Source organism: Crotalus tigris, unplaced genomic scaffold (genome assembly GCF_016545835.1).
Source record: "Crotalus tigris isolate CLP2741 ecotype Arizona unplaced genomic scaffold, ASM1654583v1 scf7180000018938.1368258, whole genome shotgun sequence".
Taxonomy (NCBI): domain Eukaryota; kingdom Metazoa; phylum Chordata; class Lepidosauria; order Squamata; family Viperidae; genus Crotalus; species Crotalus tigris.
In genome coordinates, this window is record NW_024097283.1 from 834,367 (window position 1) to 856,229 (window position 21,863).

Sequence of the window (21,863 nt, forward strand, 5' to 3'; positions counted from 1 at the left end):
CTAGACCTAAGTGAAGCTTACTATCGCGTAAGAATTAAGGAAGGGGACGAATGGAAGACTGCATTTAACTGCCCCATGGGGTGCTATCAATTCAAAGTTTTACCATTTGGATTACAAGGGGCCCTGCAATCTTTATGCAATTAATCAATGACGTTCTAAGGGAGCACCTGTTTAAGGGGGTCCTTGTTTACTTGGACGACATTCTTATCTTTACTGAAACAAAAGAAGAACACGTCAAACTTGTCAGAGCGGTTTTAAAGAAGCTGCGAGCCGCTCACCTATATGCCAAACTCTCAAAATGCGAATTCCACCAGGAAAGGATAGACTACCTAGGCTATCGCATATCCCCACAGGGCATTGAAATGGACCCAGAGAAGGTCAAAGCAGTATTAGATTGGGCGCCACCCCGCACAAGAAAGCAACTACAAAGTTTCCTGGGCTTTGCAAATTTTTACCGCCAATTCATCCCCTCATTTGCACAGATAGCCTTGCCCCTCACTAACTCACTAAAAACGAAGGGAACATCCTCAGTAAAACCTAGCCAGCCACTAACATGGACAATGGAGTGCCAAGCAGCGTTTGAGAGACTAAAGAGACTTTTTTCTGCCGAACCAGTACTAAGGCACCCAGATATGGACAAGCCCTTCATAATACAGGCAGATGCAAGTGATGTGGCAGTGGGGGCTGTGCTATTACAAGAAAATAATGATGCAGTATTGCAACCCTGTGCATATACATCCAAGAAACTCATGGAAACAGAACAGCGCTGGCCCGTATGGGAGAAGGAGGCTTATGGGATACGTTGGGCATTACTCACGTGGCGACAGTTCCTGAAAGGCAACAAAATCCCCTTCCAGGTGTGGACCGATCACAAAAATTTAGAAGCCCTGAAAACGTCCAGGAAACTCAATCCCAAACAAGTCCGCTGGTCTCAGCATTTTCACCAATTCCAGTTTAAGCTCAAACATTTACCAGGGAGAAAGAACTTCCTGGCAGATGCTCTATCTCGCATGCCTCAATATAACAGCACACGAACCACAGACTCTAGACCAATAATGGCAGAGTCACAACTGGCAGCACCAGTAACCGCAAGAACCCAAGCCAAATTAAAACCACAACTGGACAGCCAAACTGGAATTGAATTCAGAAAAAGTTTGGAAACAGATGAATGGTTCCAGAAAAACAAAAATGTGTGCACAATGAGAGACGGGTTGCCTTGGGTAGGGGAAAAGATATATATACCAACAACTCAAAGAGTAACTTTCATGCACCTTTGCCATGACACAAAATCAGCAGGGCATTTTGGATTTGTAAAAACTTTACATTTAATTAAACGGCAATTTTGGTGGCCATCCATGAAAAAGGACATTGAAAGTTATATAGCCAGTTGTCCAAAATGTGCCACGGCAAAGAGGTTGCAAGGGAAAGTGCCAGGACTATTGCAAACAGTGGCAAGTCCCTCAGCCCCCTGGAGAGAAATAGCCATGGATTGTATAGTGGAATTGCCAGAAAGCAATGGGAATACTGTGGTCTGGACGGTCACGGACTTGTTTTCCAAACAGGTGCATTTTATCCCTTGCCAAAAGATTCCCACTGCAAAAGCCTTAGCAAAACTTTTCATCCAACACATTTACAGATTGCATGGGGCAGCCCAGCGCATCATCTCTGACGGGGGTGCAATTTACGTCTGCATTTTGGAAGGAATTTTTATCCCTCTTAGGAACCACTCAGGGACTGACATCTAGCCACCACCCTCAAGGAAATGGGGGGGGCTGAAAAAATGAACTCCGTACTTAAGCAATATTTAAGATGTTTTCTTAGTTTCCAGCAGACCGAGTGGGCGGACTTACTCCCTTTTGCAGAAGTTGCCTACAATAATGCAGTCCACTCCAGCACAGGTTACACTCCTTTTCAAATAGCCACCGGTCAAAGTTTCAACCCTATGCCAGAATTAACCCCAAACGAACCAACGATCCCTTCGCTGAAAGAATGGATGGAGAAACTACAAAACACCTGGCCAATAGTCAGAAAAGCACTAGATGAAGCTAGGCAGGCATACAAAACACAAGCCGATAAAAAAAAGGGTTGAGCCTACACCATTCATTGCAGGAGAAATGGTGTACTTATCTACAAAATACCTAAAGTCCCTACAGCCCTGTAAAAAACTTGGACCAAAATATATAGGACCTTTTCCAATTAAAAGAATCATAAATCCAGTAACAGTAGAATTAGAATTACCCAAAAATCTCAGGCAAATACACCCAATTTTTCATTGCAGCTTGCTGAAAAGAGAGCATCAGTCACCTCTACGGCCAAAAATCCCCCCCCACCACCTCCACTCATGGTGGAGGGTGAACAACACTTCGAAATAAAGGAAATCCTTGATTCTAGGAGATATCATGGAGCAACTCAGTACCTAGTTGCCTGGAAACACCTCCCTCCCTCACAAAATGAGTGGGTCCATAAATGTCATGTCAGAGCCCCGAAGCTATTGAAGAAGTTTCACACAGAGTATCCTAACAAGCCTGACTAAATTTTATACTTGTTTTGTTTTCTTTCAGGTGGATCTCTCTTATTTTTAAGAGGGGCCGGATGTCAGAATCCAATTATATTTCATCTTTAATTATCAAATATAGAAACTCCCAATTCTGCCTTCTCTGGATTCTGCCATAAGAGGGAGAGAAGGGGGAGAACAAAGGGGCTTTATGGCCCTCACTTCCTTCAGTAGACTTCTAGGGAGCTGAATGCTGAATGTGTGTTTATTGTAACCTCAAAGCGTTAGCACCAAAGAACATCACCATAACAAAGAAGGGTATTTGCGTTTCATGTAGTTATCTGAAGTCTCCATCCAGACGGAAGAAAGCATCAAAGGGGTGGAATTGTGATGCCTGAAACTATCACTGGAAGGGGGGTTGATTGGGTGGGACTACTGGGGAACCCCTTAAAACCTTGAATGGGAGGGCTTGGACCCCAAGTCCTGTCTAGCACGCCTGCAACCACTTCTTCTTAATAAAGGATTCCTGTTGGAAGAATTATTCCAAGAGTTCTGTCTTCTTAAGATGCAAAGTGGGGTGGGTCCTTACATTCATCAAAATACTCCACTGTGTGGCTAGCCAGTAAAGGCCTTAAAGATGAAAGAATAATTTCATGGCCTCCTTCCTCTCTTTACCTAAACCCTATTGAGAACTTGTGGGCCCTTCTGAAATGGGAGATTTATGGTGAAGGAAAACAATGCATCTCTCTGAACAATGTCTGGGAGTCTATGCTTGCTGCTGCACAAAACGTTGATCCTCAACAGATCAAGAAACTGACAGACTCCCATGAATGGAAGGCTTATGACTGTTATTGAAAAGAAGGGTGGCTATACTGGTCACTGGGGTTTTTTTTTTTTTTTTTTGGAAATGTCAGAAATGTTTATTTGTACATTTTGAGTTGTATGTTTATTATTCTCACTTTAACAGATGCAAATAAACAAGTGAGATGGGCAAATTTTCATTTTTCATTTAGTTCCATGATAATTCTGCACACTGATAGTTGCCCAATAATTGTGCACACATAGATGTTGTCCTAAGAAAGCCAAAATCTCACTTTTAGTTTCTTAAATATTCAGGTTTGAGGTTTATTAGCATTTTGGATTGACTGAGAGCGCTGTAATTGTTCAATAAGAAAATTAATCCTCCAAAATACAACTTGCTTAATAATTGTGCCCACAGTGTATATGCCACATTAAAATCTAACTCCAGCTGGACAAAAATTCTTGACTTAATTGGCTAAATTTTTTTTGTGGCTCTAAATCGGAAGTCTCTAACCTCCATGCTGTGACCCATTCGGAATCAAGCTGCGGAAGTGATGGACATACGTGTGCTGCTCCACTGATGGAGAACCATCCCCTCACACACATACACTGCCTACGCTGCCGTCCACAAAGCTGGAAAAGTTAAGGACTGCTATTCTAAATGACTGTTAGGGGACTAAAGAAATGGTTGTTGTTAAGTATAGGGGGAAAAACACTTTAAAGTTTATCATACTAATTGCAATGAATTGGCTGGAGAAATAATTTATATTTTGGTATCAACAGAGTTCCTCAGTTAAGTTGAAGAATTACTGAAGAGCCTTGATATGCAAATAGGGAAAGTATCAGAGATAATTTGAATATAGTAGTTTTTGATATGGAAGAGCTTGGACGGTACAATCAGGGCATCATCCAACAGGACTGGGAAGCATTTCAGTTTTCAAAGCAAAAAGTTGTCTTGGCATCAGCTTGCACCTCCTTTTACCACATGAATCTTTTCCCAGGATGATGCTAATGGCCTAATTATGTTTATACCTAATTCACTGGAACTGTAATTGAATTGAAACGTTAATGTTGGTTTTGCTCATTAACAGATAAATACCTCAAGAAGACTGAAAATAATTCTACTAATCGTCTTTCAGAAGTTATTTTTGATATGGAAAAAAGCTTGGGTGATGTTTTATCTTCTATTTTAGAAACAGAACTGAAGATTGCTTTTGGAGATCTATGGATTGAGGTGAATATTTTCACTGTTCAAAAGAAATATATGTCTTCCATTTAGGGAATTCACGTATAATACATCAGTGTATCTTACACGAACTTACGTACGTTCTAACTCCAATTTTAGTTGCAATTTGGTGCAGGTAGGCATTCTGCTCCTTCTATAAGCAGAAAAGGCAAGGATATTTTTTGATATGGCTGTTTCTGCTAGCCACAAGAATGATAGGTTCTCCCTCCCCCCTTTTTTTGTGATGACAAACTCTCAAGATTATTTTCACTTTATGGCATACAGCAAATTGTTTCATATTTTTAGATAGTATATTTTATATTTAAATGCTGTTCCCTTATAGTAGGTCTTTTTGTATCAAAATTTGAAATGCATCTTGTTGGCATATTTGCCGTGTAAGCCTGTGCTAAAGTATCCTCAAGTCACTTCAAGCGCGCCTTCTGAAAGTTCTCTTAGAATGCTTCCATTTTGCAGCAGAATTTTCTGCGCATATAAACCATTGTTGCTATACAGCTTGGGGCTGTCATTCAGGATCCACTTCACAAGGTAGCACACAAGGTGGGTGCAGAATAAGAACAATTACCATCATTTATGTCAGCTCTGTCCACCACTAGAAGAATTTTTAACTGCAAGCTTGTTCTAACTGTCCAAAATACAATTCCCTAAATTAGGTATGAGTCTGGAGGAGAATAAGGAGCAGGGCCAGGCTGACAGCTTCTTTCTGACCTGTTCCTTCTTTTTTCTAAAGTAAACTCCCCTTTTCATAGGACACAGAGACATGCCCCAAGCCCTGTCACCCATCTTAGCAGTTTTGGTACAACTTGGATGCATGCACATAATTTCCATACATTACAAAACATCGTATCAGATGCTATTAATTTTTTTGAACCTCATTCCTGAGTAAGACGATACCAGAAACTCGGTCAAGGGGAGCAAATGTGCTTGGTAGTGACCATGGTTGTTGCAAAGAATTAGGAAAAAGAGAACATCAAGAAATGATGCTAGAATGCCTCACTGGAAGTCTTGGAGTTTCACATAACTCCGGGATAGCACAATTGTCATAAATACATGCCAGTTGTCAAGTGCCCAAATTTTGATCACATGGCCATTGGGATGCTGCAAAGGTCGTACGCTTTTAAAAAAAGATGTGTTTAAAAATAATTAAAATGCTATGTTCCAGCAACTGTGCGGAAATAACACCTTTGAAACCTTCATCAAAAATCTGTGTTCGTGCTTAGTGTATTTTGGATTTTAGATAATCTGAAACTTATCAAATTAGGGTGCCCATGTCTTACGTAAGCAAAATGAGCAAATCGCTTACCATCTATTACAAGTTTGCATTCTTAATGCCGGATTTGCTTATTATTTAATGCTCTTCAGATTTCCTGATTCTCCATAACTGGCAAAATTGTGCCAGCTTCTTTTAGCCATCTGTGGCAGCTGATTTAGGTCAGTATTTTTTGTTAATGACACCTTCATAGATTAAATAACATCTGAAAATTTCAGGAAGATGAATTCTATCCTCCATTACACATTTTTGTCTTTTGCATTACATGGTGTGATGGCATACAAATGTTTTGTAAAACCTTGACATTTTGTTGACCCTTCATAACTTCACAATAGTGACAAATTGAAGGGTTACAAGCTTTTGTAATATACTTTCAGGATGAAAATAAGTCCCCCTGATATAATTTGTCTTTAAAGAAGAAAATAAAGTATTAGAAGAGACTATATTGTGGTATTATTAACCCTATTCCAAAATCAAATTCTATCACTTATTTTATATGTCTGTCTGTCTCTCTGTCAGAACAGGGAGGAGTTGATACAATTACTAAGTATCCTAGCTAATGTAGGTGGCATGTTTCTAGAAAAAATATTGAAATCTGACTAGTAAATGATTTTTCTTTCCTAGGTAGTATATCATAAACCCCCTTGGACACTAGCAAATGTGTTGGAGTGTTACAAAAAACACTGGATGGCTGTTTTTGGACAGTTTATATCAAGAAGCCTTTTTTCAACTATTGAATATCTCTATGCACATCTTTGTAAAGGTAGGAGTATTTATATTAATTTGCAAAATTAGATCAAAAGGGCACAGTCATCAGTACTAAAAATGTAAAGCTTGTTTTATTTTTATTATTATTGATTATGGTTGGTTGCATAGTCTGCCAGATATCTAGTCTGGATTTCGCATTTTTATGCACCTATTGAATCCCTCCCAAGAACTTGGGATATGTGGATGTTATAATTTAACAGTATCAAAGATACTGTCACAGGATGTAAGCTGTTCCACGTAAAGTTGCCTTTTACACTTGATTGTCGATGGTTTTGTTAATGCCAGTGGTATTCAAGTGATGCTCTATATCAGAGGTCCCCAACCTTTTGAGCACCAGGGACCGGTTCCATGAAGAGAGGTTTTTCTGCTGACTGGAGGGTGCATGGTTTTGTGTGTTGCCTGCATCTTGCGGGTGGGTCTTTGCTTGTTTGTGCGGACCGGTTGCTGGCATGCCGAGGCCCAGTACTGGTCCACGGACTGGAGGTTGGGGAACCCCTGCTCTATATGTTTTGGGATTGCATCCAAGGTGCCTGTCACTATTGGTACTATCTTTGCTTCCTTTTGCCCTGGTTATTCTACTTCTATTTACAGGTGTTTGTCTTTTATCATTTTTTTCCAGTTATTTCTCTTTTCTTTTGTCTCCAGATGTTGCAATGATCACAATTCAGACTTTTTTGTCTCTCTTATTGGCAGTTATTAAGTCTGGAGTGCTTAGATATGCTTATCTATTTGAATACTAAAGTTCCAGAGTACTTTAGCTTCTTCATTTTTTATTACTTTGTCTATTTTGTGGTCTAGCCATTTGATATACTGGCCATATAATACTTTGCCTTCGTGTATCTTTTCTATTCTTCAGTTGGTCTTTTTTTAGGCCAGTTTGGACTCTTGTCTACTCAATAAGCCTTCATGGTATATTAGTTTCAATAAATCTTCTGCACTGTCTTTCAAATATTTTTCCAATGCCCTTTCTTCTTCTTCAACATTTCACACCTATCTATGCTTCTTGGTAAATAGAGCTGTCAACTTTGCTGCCTGAAAGAAGAGCATGAATCATTGTCATTATTTTTCTGGTCTTCCTGTCTAGGGTTTCTCCTTCAGCTTGAACCCAATTTATTATTCAAGTTATATATCTAATCACTGGAATTGCCCGGGTGTTAATTGCCTTGGTGGTATTTGAACTTTAAAATTATCTTCATTCTTCTGATACTAACTTTTTTTCTTGATTTCAATTGTTTCATTAGGAAAGATGCCCAGCTTTATTTGTTTGTTTGTTTGTTTTATTTTACTTTCAGCCCATCTTTCTACAAAGTGACCTATAACAGAGTTCCCAACCACTGCACTGTGGCCCACTACCAGGCTGTGGCCTATTCAGAACCGGGCCACATGAATGGCGGACCAGCATGCACATGCACGCAGCTTGACTTGCAGGAGCAGCGGGCCAGTGCACATGCACATACAACTCAACTTGTGCAAGTCGAACTGTGTGTACATGTGCTGGCCAGCTGCTCATGCAGCCCAGTTCCCCTCTCCCCCCCCCCCCGCCATCCAAGCTGCCAAGCTACAAAGGTTGGGACCACTGACCTATAAAAGCGGCAACACTGTAATAACAAGAATACAAAATTATGATTAAAAAAATACAAAATCATAATTAAAACATGAGAAGGGAAGGAGCAAGATGCACAGGGAGATGAGATTTACTATTAGTCCATCAACTACCTCCAGCATGGTAGTTCCCCCCTTGGGCCGCCGGGCCAGTTGGCAGAGTCAGGTGTTCAGGCTCTTGTGGAAGGTCAGGAGGGGGAGAGCAAGCTCACCTCAAGAGGTTCTAAAAGGCCAGGACCACAGCAGAAAAGGCTCTTCTCCTGGACCCTGCCAGCAGGAATTCCTTGACTGACAGGATCCACACTATGCCTTCTCTACTTGTATGAATGAAATGGGCCTGTCCCATATACCTGAGACAATTCTTCAAGGAACCTGGACACATAAAGCCATGCAAAACTTTGCAGGTAATAACCAACACCTTGAATTGTACCCAGAAGGAGACTGGAAGCCAGTGCAGTAACATGGGCCATTCTAGGGTTCCCAAAGACTGTCCATGCCACTGCACGGACAGTTGAAGCTTCTAAATGCTTTTCAAGGGTAGCCCCATCTACAGCACATTACAGTCGTCCAAGTCTGAGATGACCAGGGCTTGAATGACTGAGTGCAGGGACTCCTGATCCAGAAAATTTTGACTTATCTTCATTGAGACTCTTATTTCCATAAGGCATCTTGATTCCTTCGGTTTTCACAATTTTTTCCCCTGTTGGTGGTAAGGGTGGCATGTTTGCCAGTCCAAACTCCACTGCAGTATCTTGGCTGTATATATAGATGGTGTCGAGCTACAACTCTACTCCAGATGGTGTTTTTCCATACAGCTTGAGATCATCCATGTAAAGAAGATAGGATAGCCTGGTAAATGTTTTTGATGTTCGATAGCCATGGCTTGGCCTGTTCAATATTGTTGACAGTGGAATCAATGCAATGACAAACAGTAGAGGTGAAAGTGAGTCTTTTTGAAAGATGCCTCTGTTGAAGTTAACTTCTCTCAGTCCATCACCATTAACCTGCAACTGTGTCTTCTATTGTGCTATTGATCCTTGCACAAGGCTTCTGATGTTTCTACTGATTTCTGTTATTTCTTGGCACTTGAGTACCCACCTAGTCATGTGGCATGGAATAGAATGCCTTCTAAAAATCAGTCCAGACTACATTCAAGCTAGTCTTCTCTTACAGTTTTCCAAAGTCATCTTGTCAATTGGGAGTTTATCTTGTGTCTCTCTGCTATTTAGGGGGTTTCTTTTCTGTTCAGATAGAAAGAGCTTGTTTACAACTAGATGCTGTTGGACTGTTGTTAAGCAGGAATTGGCTAGATGCCTGGCACTGCCCCCTTTTGTTGTATCTTTCATTATCAAATAGATTTTGCCATATGTTAACTGGTCTTCAATTTTACTTCCTTACAATATGTTGTTAAAATACTTGACAATGAGTGTGTGCAGACCAGTCAGATATTTCAAGCAAAAGCCATACAGTTCATCTTCACCTGGTGCTGACCAATTCTTGATCTTCCTTGCCCTTTTCTCTGCTGTTTCTGCTGATATTACAATATTATTATGTTATGATGGCTTCCTTTGGCAATGCCATGGAACTCTGTCTTTCTTTTTCGCCTCCTTCCTCCTCTTCTTCTTCTCCTCCTCTACCATTTTGTATAACTCAAAACAGAGCAATAGAAATTAATCCAGTTTTAAGCCTTGTAATTGTTCATCTCATAGTATATGTTCTTAGGAATTTATTAATAAAGTAGCCAAGATTTCAGAACTCAACAACATTTTTTTCTGCTTCCTGTCTCAGGTAAAATAATTGAATATTCAACACTAAGAGATGTCCTCCAGGAATCAAAAATGTTATTGGAAATGTTCAGTTCAAGATCCACCTATGATGGTTTTCTTTCACGGGCTTTAGCTCAAGTGGAAAAATTACTCAAGACTGTTGAAGAGGTAACCCAGCCTAGGTTTTAATAAGCATAGTTCCTTTTAAGTGCATAAGCCTGATTACAAGATTGATAGCATTCACATTTATCATCATTCAGAGAAAAAAGTTAGTTGTGTCTGAACTGTTTCCTTTTAAGTGGAAATTAATATTGCATTTGCAGTGGATAAAACAAAAATAAATTTCACTGCTGAATAAAAAGGATTGGCTTCTCTAACAGCAGTGATGTACAAATTGTGAAGATATGGGAGGAGGCCATCTTGGAACCTTCAGGCATAGAAGTCCTTAGGCCAGGGGTAGGCAACCTTGGCTCTTTTATGACTTGTGGACTTTAACTCCCAGAATTCCTGAGCCAGCACAGTCTACGAGTCATAAAAGAGCCAAGGTTGCCTACCCTTGCCTTAGGCTCTGACTCCTATTGCTTCATGCCTTCTAGGTTCCCAACAGAAGACAGATTGGAATAACAGCATGGAGGGAGGGAGGGAAGGAAGAGACACAGATGCTTCTAGTATACATCTTCCCTTCTACTTCCATACCTACCATGTTTTACTGAAAATAAGACCCAGTCTTATATATTTTTTTTTGCCTCCAAAAGAGGCACCAGGTCTTATTTTCGGGAGATGTCTTATCTTAGGATCCCTACAACCAGGCCTCCCACACCCTGACACCTATTGCGCTGCTGCCTAGTGCGACAGAAGGCCATGAGGCTCAGCGCACTGATTGTGCTCACAAGCGGCGGCGGCGGCAGGATTGGCTCAGTGAGCCTCACAGCATCCTGCTATGAGTGGTGGCACCAGCATGAGCAGAAGCACTGACACAATTGGCGCGACGAGTCCTGCGGGCGGCGGCACCGGCGCAATACGCCAAGTGGTGGCAGAAGAACTCAGGCAGCGACGCAACAGTTGTCGGGGCATGGAAGGCCTGGCTGCAGCAGTCCTAAGGTAAGAGGGTGCAGGGTGCATGTGGCAGCTCCAACCCCTCCCTCTGCCCTAGCTTGATTTTTACACATGTGCCTTGCATGGGCTTATATTGGGTGCACGTGTAAAAATCAAGCTAGAGTTTATTTTCGAGATAGGTGTTATTTACAGGTAGACACGGTAAGTAAAGTATCACTTATGGCAGCACACCACCACCCCTATCAATCTTTTCTTCTTCCTTTCTTCAATTAGATAGCCTATTGACTTCTCTTCTACTCTCTAGTGTCTTCTTTCTCTTCTTGCCTCTTGCCCTGGTTGTGAATAATATATGAAAAGAGAAAAGCAACCAAATTTAGAGTCGTTCTGATGGAAAGTATATTCTGAATGGGAGCAGGAGAAGAAACTCCCTCTAAATTTAAGAGTCGAGTAAGGGAAGAAAGGATATCTGAGAGGGGAGAGAGAAAAATATTTTTATATTGCATCTGCTACTATCATGAGAAAACTAGCTTCCTCTCAACCATAATTGCTTCGGCCAGAGAGCGGTAGGCACCTAAATTATCTTTCCTCCAAATCACTACCAAGGTATATGTGGTAAAGAGTTCTTTATTTGGAAATATTTACAGGAGATATTTTCAGATATCTCGAGGAGAGCTCTATTATTGTGTTCCTGGAAATAGAGCATGTGGAAAAGCTTCCATAGTAAGCAAGGGCCTGGCTAGAAAATATTCAGTTTTAGAAAATCACTATTGTGAGTTTATAAATTTATCTTTAGGATAATATTTGAAAATATTTGCTATTACTATTTTTTTTTCCTCTGTTAAGTTTTATTATTTTTAGATTTTAAATTGCATTGTGAACTGCCCATGTATAATTTATGAAATTATATATAAATACTTCAGATAACCAGCGAAGAAAGTGAATTATATCTTTTTTGTGAAAGCAGGGGGAAACAAAAGTTATCTTGGGTTTTGGCATTCCTCAAGTTGACTCTTCTTACTGCTTCTTTGTTGTGTTTTCTTAAGATGGAGTCAAGTACAGGAGAAAATTCTAAAGATACCCGGAAATCTAATTTGGGAAATGATACATATGAAAAAATGGAAGACGTGATTTTGTCAGAACACACTCAGACAGGAGATAAGTCTCCATTAACAAAGTGTTCAGCACAAGAAAACAGGCACATGGAAATTTGGTCTGTCCTTGAAAGTGTATGGAACAGAATCAATGTGTTCAGGTACTGTTTGCTAAAACAAATATTTACTAAAACAATATTCAACCCCAAATCAGTATGCTTTTAAATAAAGTCTAATATAAAACTTTCCTTACAGGATTTAAAAAGTTCATGTGTGTTATGTCTTCTTGCAAACATGCTCCACTGTTGAGCATGAATTGTGAATTCTTTTTGGGGGGGGGGTGGAAACCTGCCTAATATTTTCTTGTGTAATTTAGTAAAGTGCTAGATACTGGAATGGCGCTGTATCAATAATATTTCTGCATATAGTGTTGCCACCAATAGGCTGCATATTGACTCATGTAATATTAACTAGTTTTACAAACCAGCTTGAAAGCAGCAGCTTCCTTGTGAGTAAGTCTCTGGACCAGAGTATGAGCGTCTGCAGGCTCAGGACCTACTAAGCATAAAGGCTGTTCTCAAAAAGGGGCAAGTGTGGGGGTGGATTGGAGAAGATGGTTGAAGGATATGCCAGAGAATGACAAAAATCATCTTACAGAGAAAATACTTGCTAGATTACCCTTATTAGGGCCCTGTGTACCAAGCCCCTCATTCTTCTGAATTGACTAGGACTCAGTTCATTACCCAGGCAGATAAGGGAGCTGGTTCCTCATGCTGGAAAGCCTTTCTTAGAAAGGGGCCGGTGACTTCTCAACTAAGGAGTTTTGCTTATATGTTCACAGATGAGTCTAAAACCACTGCTTCCATGGTTAGATTTTTTGAGTTTTACTTTGAATTTTGGGTTTGGACTGCTGAAACTTTAAATTCTCTCTCTTTTTTTTTCAGTCCCTGTCCCTGACTATCAGGGGACTGGGAAGTATAAACTTCAGCAGGTCCTTTACATGTTGGAGAGTTCAGTATTTGCTTTCTGGTACTGTCCACCCCACTGTTTTTGTGTTTCTGTCCTGTGTATCTGGTCCAACTCATTGCTTATAAGGGTCTCTGCCACAAAATTGCTATTTAATTATTGGAAAGAGTGGTTTGATTTTCTCTCAATTTGCAAATGATTTCACACATAATGAATTGGTCATTCCAAGAACGTCCATGGTTATTTTTTTCCTTTTTAACCAGCCATTGGGTGCTTTTCCCCACTTATATCTACTATAGCAGGGGTCCCCAACCCCTGTTCCGTGGACTGGTACTGGGCCACGGCATACCAGCAACCGTCCGCAGGATGCAGGCAGCACACAAAACCATGCCCCCTCCAGTGCGCGGAAAAATCTCTCTCCACATAACTGGTCCCTGGCGCCCAAAAGGTTGGGGACCTCTGTACTATAGCATAAATGTGCCCTAGCAATATGACACCATTAAAATATTTGCCTTCCCCTAGATATCTTAAATCTCAAAGTATATAATATCTTTTAGGCCTTGTCACTTAATATTTTGGAGGGAAGTCTATTGACTGCTGCGGTTTAGACAGAGGTGATAGTGTTGGGTTAGAGATCATCAGTTAGGAACAAATCTCATGTCTGTATAGTTTTTGGCAAATTTGATGGGATTGGATTGCAATGGGGGAAAATGAATCCATGTTAATTTGTAATTAATTTTTTAACATTATTCTTTTTTTTTTTAGTTTTGAAATTTTCCAAAAAGTAGACCTTAGTGCAATACCCCCAACTTCGAATATGTCTTCCTTTCAAGAAGCTTTTATGGGTCTGCACAAATTAATGAGCACAGTGAATGAAATTCTTGCTGGAATTCAGCAGTGAGTATGCATGAATTGAACAGCGTGTGTGTGGCTCTGATATAACCTAGTGTTTTCTCAGCCATTTGAAAAACAGGAATAGCCACAAGAGAGCAGTAACTGATTACATAATGAATGTGAAGCAACAGTGGGGATTTTTAGAATTCTCTAGATTCTAGAGACAATAGCCAAGGGCCTTAGGTTGCCCATTTTTGATACGGTGACACTCTCATAAGGCAAGATGTTATATAACAGGGCCGCTAAACACAAGTTTTACATATCAAGTTGAATAGCATGTGATGTATCCTGTACTTGTTCTCTTGACTCTACTTATTTTCTATACTTACTGCCATGTAAACATGCTACATGATTCTGGGATTCATATACAGGCTCCAGGAATGTATTCTTGAGATAGGGAATCCTGGGAAACTCAGAAACCTGGTTCACTGCTATTAAATATCACAGGAATACATTCACTTCAGTTAGAAAGCTGATCATACTTAGACAATGAGTGATGTTCCTATAAATCTTGCCAAGCTGCATGTGTGGCCTGAAACCAATCAGGTAGGGCAGATCTCAGTTTCTTCTAAAGTGTTCATGGTATCCTTCAGCTATCTCAATAGTTCAGGCTCAGATATCTTGGTAGCCCGGCTGGGGGTGGTGGAGAGGGGAACCTGGCTGCATGTGCTGCTGGCCAGCGTATGCTCATGCAGCTTGACTTGCACAAGGCCTACTGCTCGAGCAAGTGGAGCTGCGCACATGTGCGAAACGGTCTGTTGCTAATGCGGCCCTGTTCCAAATAAGCCACGGCCCAATAGTGGGCCATAATACAGGGGTTGGGAACCCCTGATCTACTATATGTGTGGCTTTCTCCTTCCCTTGTAATTTTGGGAGGTGGCATCTTGGAATTGTCTACTACTTTCCGCAATTGTTTACAACTCTTAGACATTTCTGAGGAGTTTCCATAATGCCAGTCTGGTTTCCTGGGCTTCATCTCTCAGCCCAGCCATTTTTGCAATCCAACCTACCTTTCTTTAGCATCCTGATTTGCTTTCAGATGTCTTAGTTATGGGGTCTTCCTCCAATCTTAGGCAAAAGAAATTCCTGTATGTTTTTCTTTCTGGTTGGATTACAGTGGTAAATGTTACTTAAGATAGGTTTATAGCTTTTAAGGAATTAGTTCTTAAAGAGCAATTCAGGACTGGTTGTTGTAACCAACTCCTGTCTTTCCATCAGCTATTTCCTAAATCCTTTTTTTTTTTTTAATCCAAACAGCCAACTGCTTTTTAGCTTCCCTCGTTTCAGGATTGACCAGCCTCCTACAATAGAAATAGTGCTTAATTACTAAACAGACTATCCAGTAGCCTGAGTCAAGTTCAGTTTGTGGTTTGGTGTCCTCAAGTAGGACACAAACAATTAGAGAGAGTCATTATGAAAACAAAATTGACTAGCTTTGTACTGGGAGACTGAGACCACGCTGGGCTGTGCTACTAAATTTGCCTTCAATGCCATCTAGTGGCCAATGGTGGATCACATAGTCTGACATATAATAAAAGTGATATATATTTTTTTCTTGTCCAACAGAAGCAGAGTAAGGGTATACAGTATGAATATTTCCAAAGTTACCTTTTCACCTGCTGATTAATGTTTTGTAGGAACAGGGCAGGTTTTAGAATCTAAACTGCATATTAAAATCTATTTAAAATTGTCAGGAAGGGGGGTAGGCTATAACATTTTTAACATTCATGTTTTGAAAATCCTTTAATTGTCTATCTCTGTTTCTTTTTTCTAGAGTCTTAGTGCCCAATAGTAGCTTTCAAGATGTCTGGGCTTTGTATAAATTCTTAACTAATAATGAGGTGGGTTATTTAACTTTCAGGTATTTGGTATGTTTGTTATTATCAAATTATCTATGACAAAAAAGACATAAATTTTGGCTAAAGATTTTAAAACAGTCTGGTACATATTTTAAAAAAAATAAGGTTTATGTGTGTACTTTGAAAAGATCTACAAAATTATTTAAATGCACTTCACTATATCTACATGTTATAAATTTATCTTACAGCAGTAGCCTGTTGCATTGTAGTCTAATAAAAGTGCCATTTTGGTTATCAAGTCATAAATTGGTCAAGGTTGGTAACTCACTGGCTATATAAAGTACTCTCAAATTTGACAAGACAAAATTATTAATTGATGGGGAGGGTTAAGCAGCAAAATAAGTACTTTTAATATGCACAACTTTCAGCACCCATTTTGCTCTGAATGATTAAATTCCCCTCTTATGACATCATAACATGGAAGGTTACACTCTGTGTTCAGATGAGGTCTTAAAAAATGTTCTCCCCCTCCCAATGTCCCTTGAGTACAAAAGAGTTGCTCTAGTTCAGACATGTCAAACTCACAATGTCGCGTGACGTATTGGAGCTTTTCCCCCATTGTTGTCAATGGGGTGGGCACGGTTTTGTTGTGGTGCGTCCGGCCCATGGGCCGGCAGTTTGGAACCCCTGCTCTAGTTCAAACAGCAAAAACATATGGGGAGTGTGACATAGTAACTAATGGAATGCATGTTTTGCTTAGCACTGATTTACTAGCCAAAACTGTAGGAGAAGAGCAGGCAGAGTTAAACATGTCATCAATATAGAGTCTTTGCATTGCTACAAACAATCCAAGTCGACCATTCCTTGAATTCCATTGACCCTTATCTAGTGCCAATTTAGTGCTGACTGTTTCTAGATTAGATTCTTGTGTTATAGGCTTGAATAAATCTTCTGTGTTGCAACTTAACTTATGGCCCTGATCCTTCACACCTGACAAAAGCTTACATCCCACAATCTTGATTAAGCCATTCTTTTCCCACTGCAAACAACATTTGCACATGAATTAAGATTATCAGAAAGGGGAAGAAGCTTCTTGAATGAGAAGCAAAATGTCTTCAAAGACAAAAAAAGAAAGCCCAGTTGCCTCATGACAAAGTACCTTTGGGGCAAAAAGGGGAAGCTTTCTCAAACTCTCAGGGTTCACTAAAGTTGTCTTCCATCAAAATCTTTTGCTGCAGATGTTGCTCTCTACAATGTTAATCTGTGGGCCAATTCATAAGAGTTAATTTAAAAAAAAAATCTGAAGCTTTTATTTGCTTTTATTACGGCAATAAATAATTCCCGGTATATAACATTAGTATTTGATAATTAATGAATTTTCCTACATTAATGAGTTGGTGTTTTTTTTAAATTCATAGGTAAATAATAGTACAAAATTTACTGCTGAGGAACTCTATGATTGTATTTCCCAAGAATTATACAGGTAAGCTTTTTTTTTTTTAAAGAAACAAAAATAAAGTTATACCAAGTGTTTTTCATAACCTTCCTATGCAATAGTCTATGCAAAATCTGTTTTTTTTAATCCTAAGACTTAGAGGTCAGGTGGCATTTTAACAAAAATTTATAAGGCTATAATTAAATATGAATATCACATACTCCTGAGAGTACCTGTTGCTTGCTTGCTTGTTTGTTTGTTTATTTATATAAATTTCCCAAGACTGTTTCAGAGAAATAATCAATTTGTGATGCTTATCAAATAATCTGATTCCTTTTCAGGTTCTTGATGGTATATTGGCCAAAATGAGCAAACAAATAGCTATTTTTTTTTCTTTGCAGCTGCTTTGGAGCACTACAAGTAGCCTTGGCATACGACTGTAATGGAGCCTACTTCACAGTCGTTAAGCGAATGCCATGGGCAATAAGCAAACCCCTTGGTGTTAAGTGAACATGGGTATTAAGCAAATGGCACAATTTTGCCAAAAAAACCAAACAATGCTGGTTTTTAGCAAAACAGTTGTAGAATGCTGTCATGTGACTGCAGGATGCTGCAAATGGCCATAAATGTGGCCATGATGCTAAGTACCCGAAATTTGGTCACATGACAGTGAAGAGCGCCCAGCTATCCGAACGACAAATCCAGGTTGTAATCCCCCTTTTTTGGATGGATCGTAAGTTTGAATGGTAGCTAAGCAATCAGTTATAAGGTGAGGACTACCTGTTAAAAATTTAAATATTAAATCATTAAGAGAGAAAAAAAGTATCAGTGTAGCTTGAAGAAAGTAAATATATTAGGGAGAATATTTTTCTTTCAAATTATTTGTTCAACTTCATCAGATCAAATACAACAATAAACAACCCATAATTAAAACATAGCAAATAGGGAAACCTTCCAAAAATATATAAAAATAGAGAATGAAATCAAATCAGCACAGCATGTTTCAGACCATGAGGCTTTACATGACACTCTGTGTTAGCAATTGTCAGATGGTACCTTTTTAAATTAAAATGCTCCTAAAAGTTATTGTTTCAATATTAGAAACCCCAAAGGTAAAAAGGATATGTGTACACTATGCATATGTCACTTTTTCGGGTTTCATGGTGCCTTGAGATCTTTATATTAGGGAAGGCTGATTTTTTGCTAGTGCTCTTTTCTAAAGTACCTCGCAGAATTTCCTTATATAGATAAAATTGATGCATATTTTGGGCAGCCAAGGTAATTAATCAATTAATTTCATCCTAAAATGTAATTATTTTCTTAATCATGTCTGAAATCAGCTTTGAGGATTCTGGGCAGAAATCAAGTACAGTCATATACTGTCATTATTGAATGAATCTCTCCCATATTTTCATCAGTCGTTTGGTTACAGGATACCGTAGATAATTATCTAGCTTAATTTGATGGCATATCTGCAGGGCTGAATCTTGATACTTACTGAGATGAAGTTCAGGAGAAATAATTGTTTTGTCCAGGACAGAATTATTCAATAGCAACTTCCAGATTCTGGGATAATTTTAAATCTGTCATTGGTTTATAATTTTGTTCTAATAATCACTGGAATGTAGCAGAGACTGTCCCCTACGTCTTATAGTGATTTTTATATTGATCACATGAATGAATATGCTAAGGTAGTTTCATATATTAGGAAAACTGAAAGGTAGGTAGTATTTGTGAAATTGTCATTCACCTGACATAAAGAGATTGGTTTTCCATTGATGGAAAAAGTGACTTTTTGAAGGGAAGTGAGAGTGTATCAAATGAAAGAACTAGAAGTTTAACCCACTTTCTAGACAAGAAGTCCTTTAAAAATGGATTGAAATCCCCTTTTAACATTATTAAATCACGTTGTACGCATGCATTTAGTTAAGGTAAAGTAGTATCACATCTAAAAGACTATGAATTACTTCCTGTTCTAGAAGGATCACTTCTGAAAAATTAGCAGTCTAAAATCTATGAGATGCATTCTGAGAGAGAAAAAAGGTGGGGATGTGTTATTTTTGGAGAAGGAAGCATGTAGAAATAATGGCTCATTGGTGAGATTTGCATTTTTATATGCCCAGATGTACATTTCTACATAATCTTTCAAAGCTAGAGATGGAATGCTAAACGGATGTCAACATAATTAAAAAAGGAAAGATACCATGAGACCCATATAATAGTGTATCTAATATATCTTGTCATTATTGCTTACTTTACATATATCTTTAAATTACTTTAACTATGAGGAATTCCAATTCCAAAGCATATTGGATCTACACGATGCAATGCATTTAAGCATGATTTCCTTGTTTCAATATTCATTTACATGATAATAAATTTTAAAGAACCTAGCAAAAAGTCATCTTAAATGTTAGCTCCTCCCCAAAAACATATATTGTGGTAACTAATAGCCACCGATAAAGACCAATTAATTATGCAAAATAGTAAGACAGCCTAGATTAAAATTTATCTCCCCAGCAAACTGGAAGCCTGCTGAAATGGTAACTAAGAGGGAATGCAAAACCCTGAGTACTGCCCTGTAAATCCTTTTCCTATATCTTCGCTCGATGCACTGCAGAAGTTGGCAAGATCTATAGAATAAGGTTTCTTGAAAGATGTGGATAGCTTCCTATTGAAAGTGGTATTCCTCAAGGTAACATGCTTAGAGCATTAAAGGCTATAAAGAGTACTTTAAATCAATACTCACAATGGAAGCTAGTGCAACCCTTAGAAGAAAAGAATCTTGTGCATTTTGAAAAGCTGCTACAGAAAGTCGTAACAGAGGAGATTGGGCTAGGCTTAGTAAATTGCATTTTTCTCGTTTTCTCATTTCCTCCCCAGAGCACGGTTATCAGTCGGATGCGGCCAACTAATTCAACTGGAACATACTGTTAGACAGTGCTATGAATCGGTCCTTTTGGAAATCAAAAACAGAGGATGGCTCTAAATCCTTCAATTAACTGAAACATTTGAAAGACTGGTTTTCTTCTCTCCAAACAAAACAAACTTATGACTCAGCTACCTAAAAGTTTAAACCTCTGTAATTTATTGGTCTTCCTTGCTGTTTTTAGCAACTTTGTTTGAAGATCACACTTAAAGAAACATTAATCCATGGTTTGGCCTTATTTGTATATGTTTATGTGTGTGTGTGTGTGTGTGTGTGTGTGTGTGTGTGTGTGTGTGTGTGTTTCCACTTCCTGGAAGAAAACACAGAACTGGGACCATGGTGAAGGGATTTTTAAATCTTCCTGACAATATTAGTTTTTACTCCTTATGTAAATTACTGCTTTGGAGATGGAATATTTTTTTAAATCTTTATATTACCCATTCCCAGAGCAATATTCTAATGACAATGACATAGCTCTATCCCTCTCCTTGCCCAGCATATCATAACTTCAAGTTGAATTGTGCAGACTTTTTGATCATGAAGCTTGCAGATGCAGTTATGTATATTTTATTAGCCCATTCCCTGCAAACAGTCTCAATACATAATGCCCATCTGTCTGCTTTTCTTGACCTACTGAACTTGTAGCTGTCATAATTACAGTTTCTTGAAATCCCCTCTTCCTTCCAGCTCAACCACCTCACTCAAAACTGCAGAATGTAGATATCAAATGCCATGGTATCTTCTTTGGCTGTGGAAACTATGGAACAATACAGCACTGGTCAAGAGACAGGGAGAAGGAAAACAGGTGATCTCAGTGGATACTCATGGCAAGCTGAACCAAAACTCTGGCTTGCATTCCTCTCTCCTCCATTGTAAGATTCTTATATTGGGAAAGCATGGAATTCTTGTGGCCAATTTATCGTCATCCACTCAGCATAACTAATTATCCAAATAATTGTTGTGCATTTGTGTGAAAAGATACATGCCCAGGAATCCTGGTGAATGTGCAAAAGATTCTGTTGTGTCACCCAGAATAAACTAGGATTATATAACCAAGCATTTTTGCTATTTTTACAAGAGCAAAGTTCCTACCTGACTGGAAACCAACTTTGTATGCTAACTGGGGACAAAGTTTCAGGGTTGTAGAGGGGGACGTATTTAATTTGTGCATGTCTCTTTTTACAGTAAAAATGTTTTAAATCTGTTTGCTATTTATTGATGTATTCTGTTGTTACTTTTTCACTGGTACCATCTGACATGTTTTAATGGAAGGAGATTCCATACTATTAAAGATTCATTTCAAACATTTTAATTTCAATTTTAGATTAAAAAAAATGTTTCATCCTATCTATTGACTTGACATCCTCTGTGCATGAAGACATTGCAAGGAAGAGGGAATAGTAGGTCCATGCATCTGATTGTTTCATTTGAGAGCCCATTTAGGGTTATGTGCTCAGAACTTATGTTATGCAAATAAGTTACAGTTATCTCCTTAATTTCTGTAGAGCTAAACATTATCATTCTAGAAATGTTTAATTACAGTTGGATTCCTATGCTGATATTTCAGAGCATCCATTACATATAATTTGGATTAGACATTGATTAGACAGAGTATCCATTACATATAATTTTGATTAGACATTGATTAATTTGGATTAGACATCCATATAATTTGGATTAGACATTTCATTGGAGAACTAACGATTGGTAAACGGAAGTAATTAAAGACTTGAGGCTTATTTACAATAA

General features: G+C 38.8%; 1 protein-coding gene across 2 annotated transcripts in view; it reads left to right on the top strand.

Annotated features, from left to right (window-relative positions):
• SWT1 (SWT1 RNA endoribonuclease homolog) overlaps positions 1-21,461 on the top strand; it is a 42,705-nt gene extending 21,244 nt beyond the window's left edge. For both annotated transcript variants that reach the window (XM_039357615.1, XM_039357610.1), the window contains 8 exons: positions 4,387-4,529; positions 6,433-6,571; positions 9,967-10,112; positions 12,044-12,252; positions 13,823-13,954; positions 15,726-15,792; positions 17,169-17,233; positions 20,069-21,461. In XM_039357615.1, coding sequence (XP_039213549.1) covers positions 4,387-4,529; positions 6,433-6,571; positions 9,967-10,112; positions 12,044-12,252; positions 13,823-13,954; positions 15,726-15,792; positions 17,169-17,233; positions 20,069-20,174 — 1,007 coding nt within the window. In that variant the 3' untranslated portion in view covers positions 20,175-21,461. The remainder of the gene's footprint in view (positions 1-4,386; positions 4,530-6,432; positions 6,572-9,966; positions 10,113-12,043; positions 12,253-13,822; positions 13,955-15,725; positions 15,793-17,168; positions 17,234-20,068) is intronic.
• The last annotated feature ends 402 nt before the right edge of the window (positions 21,462-21,863 follow it).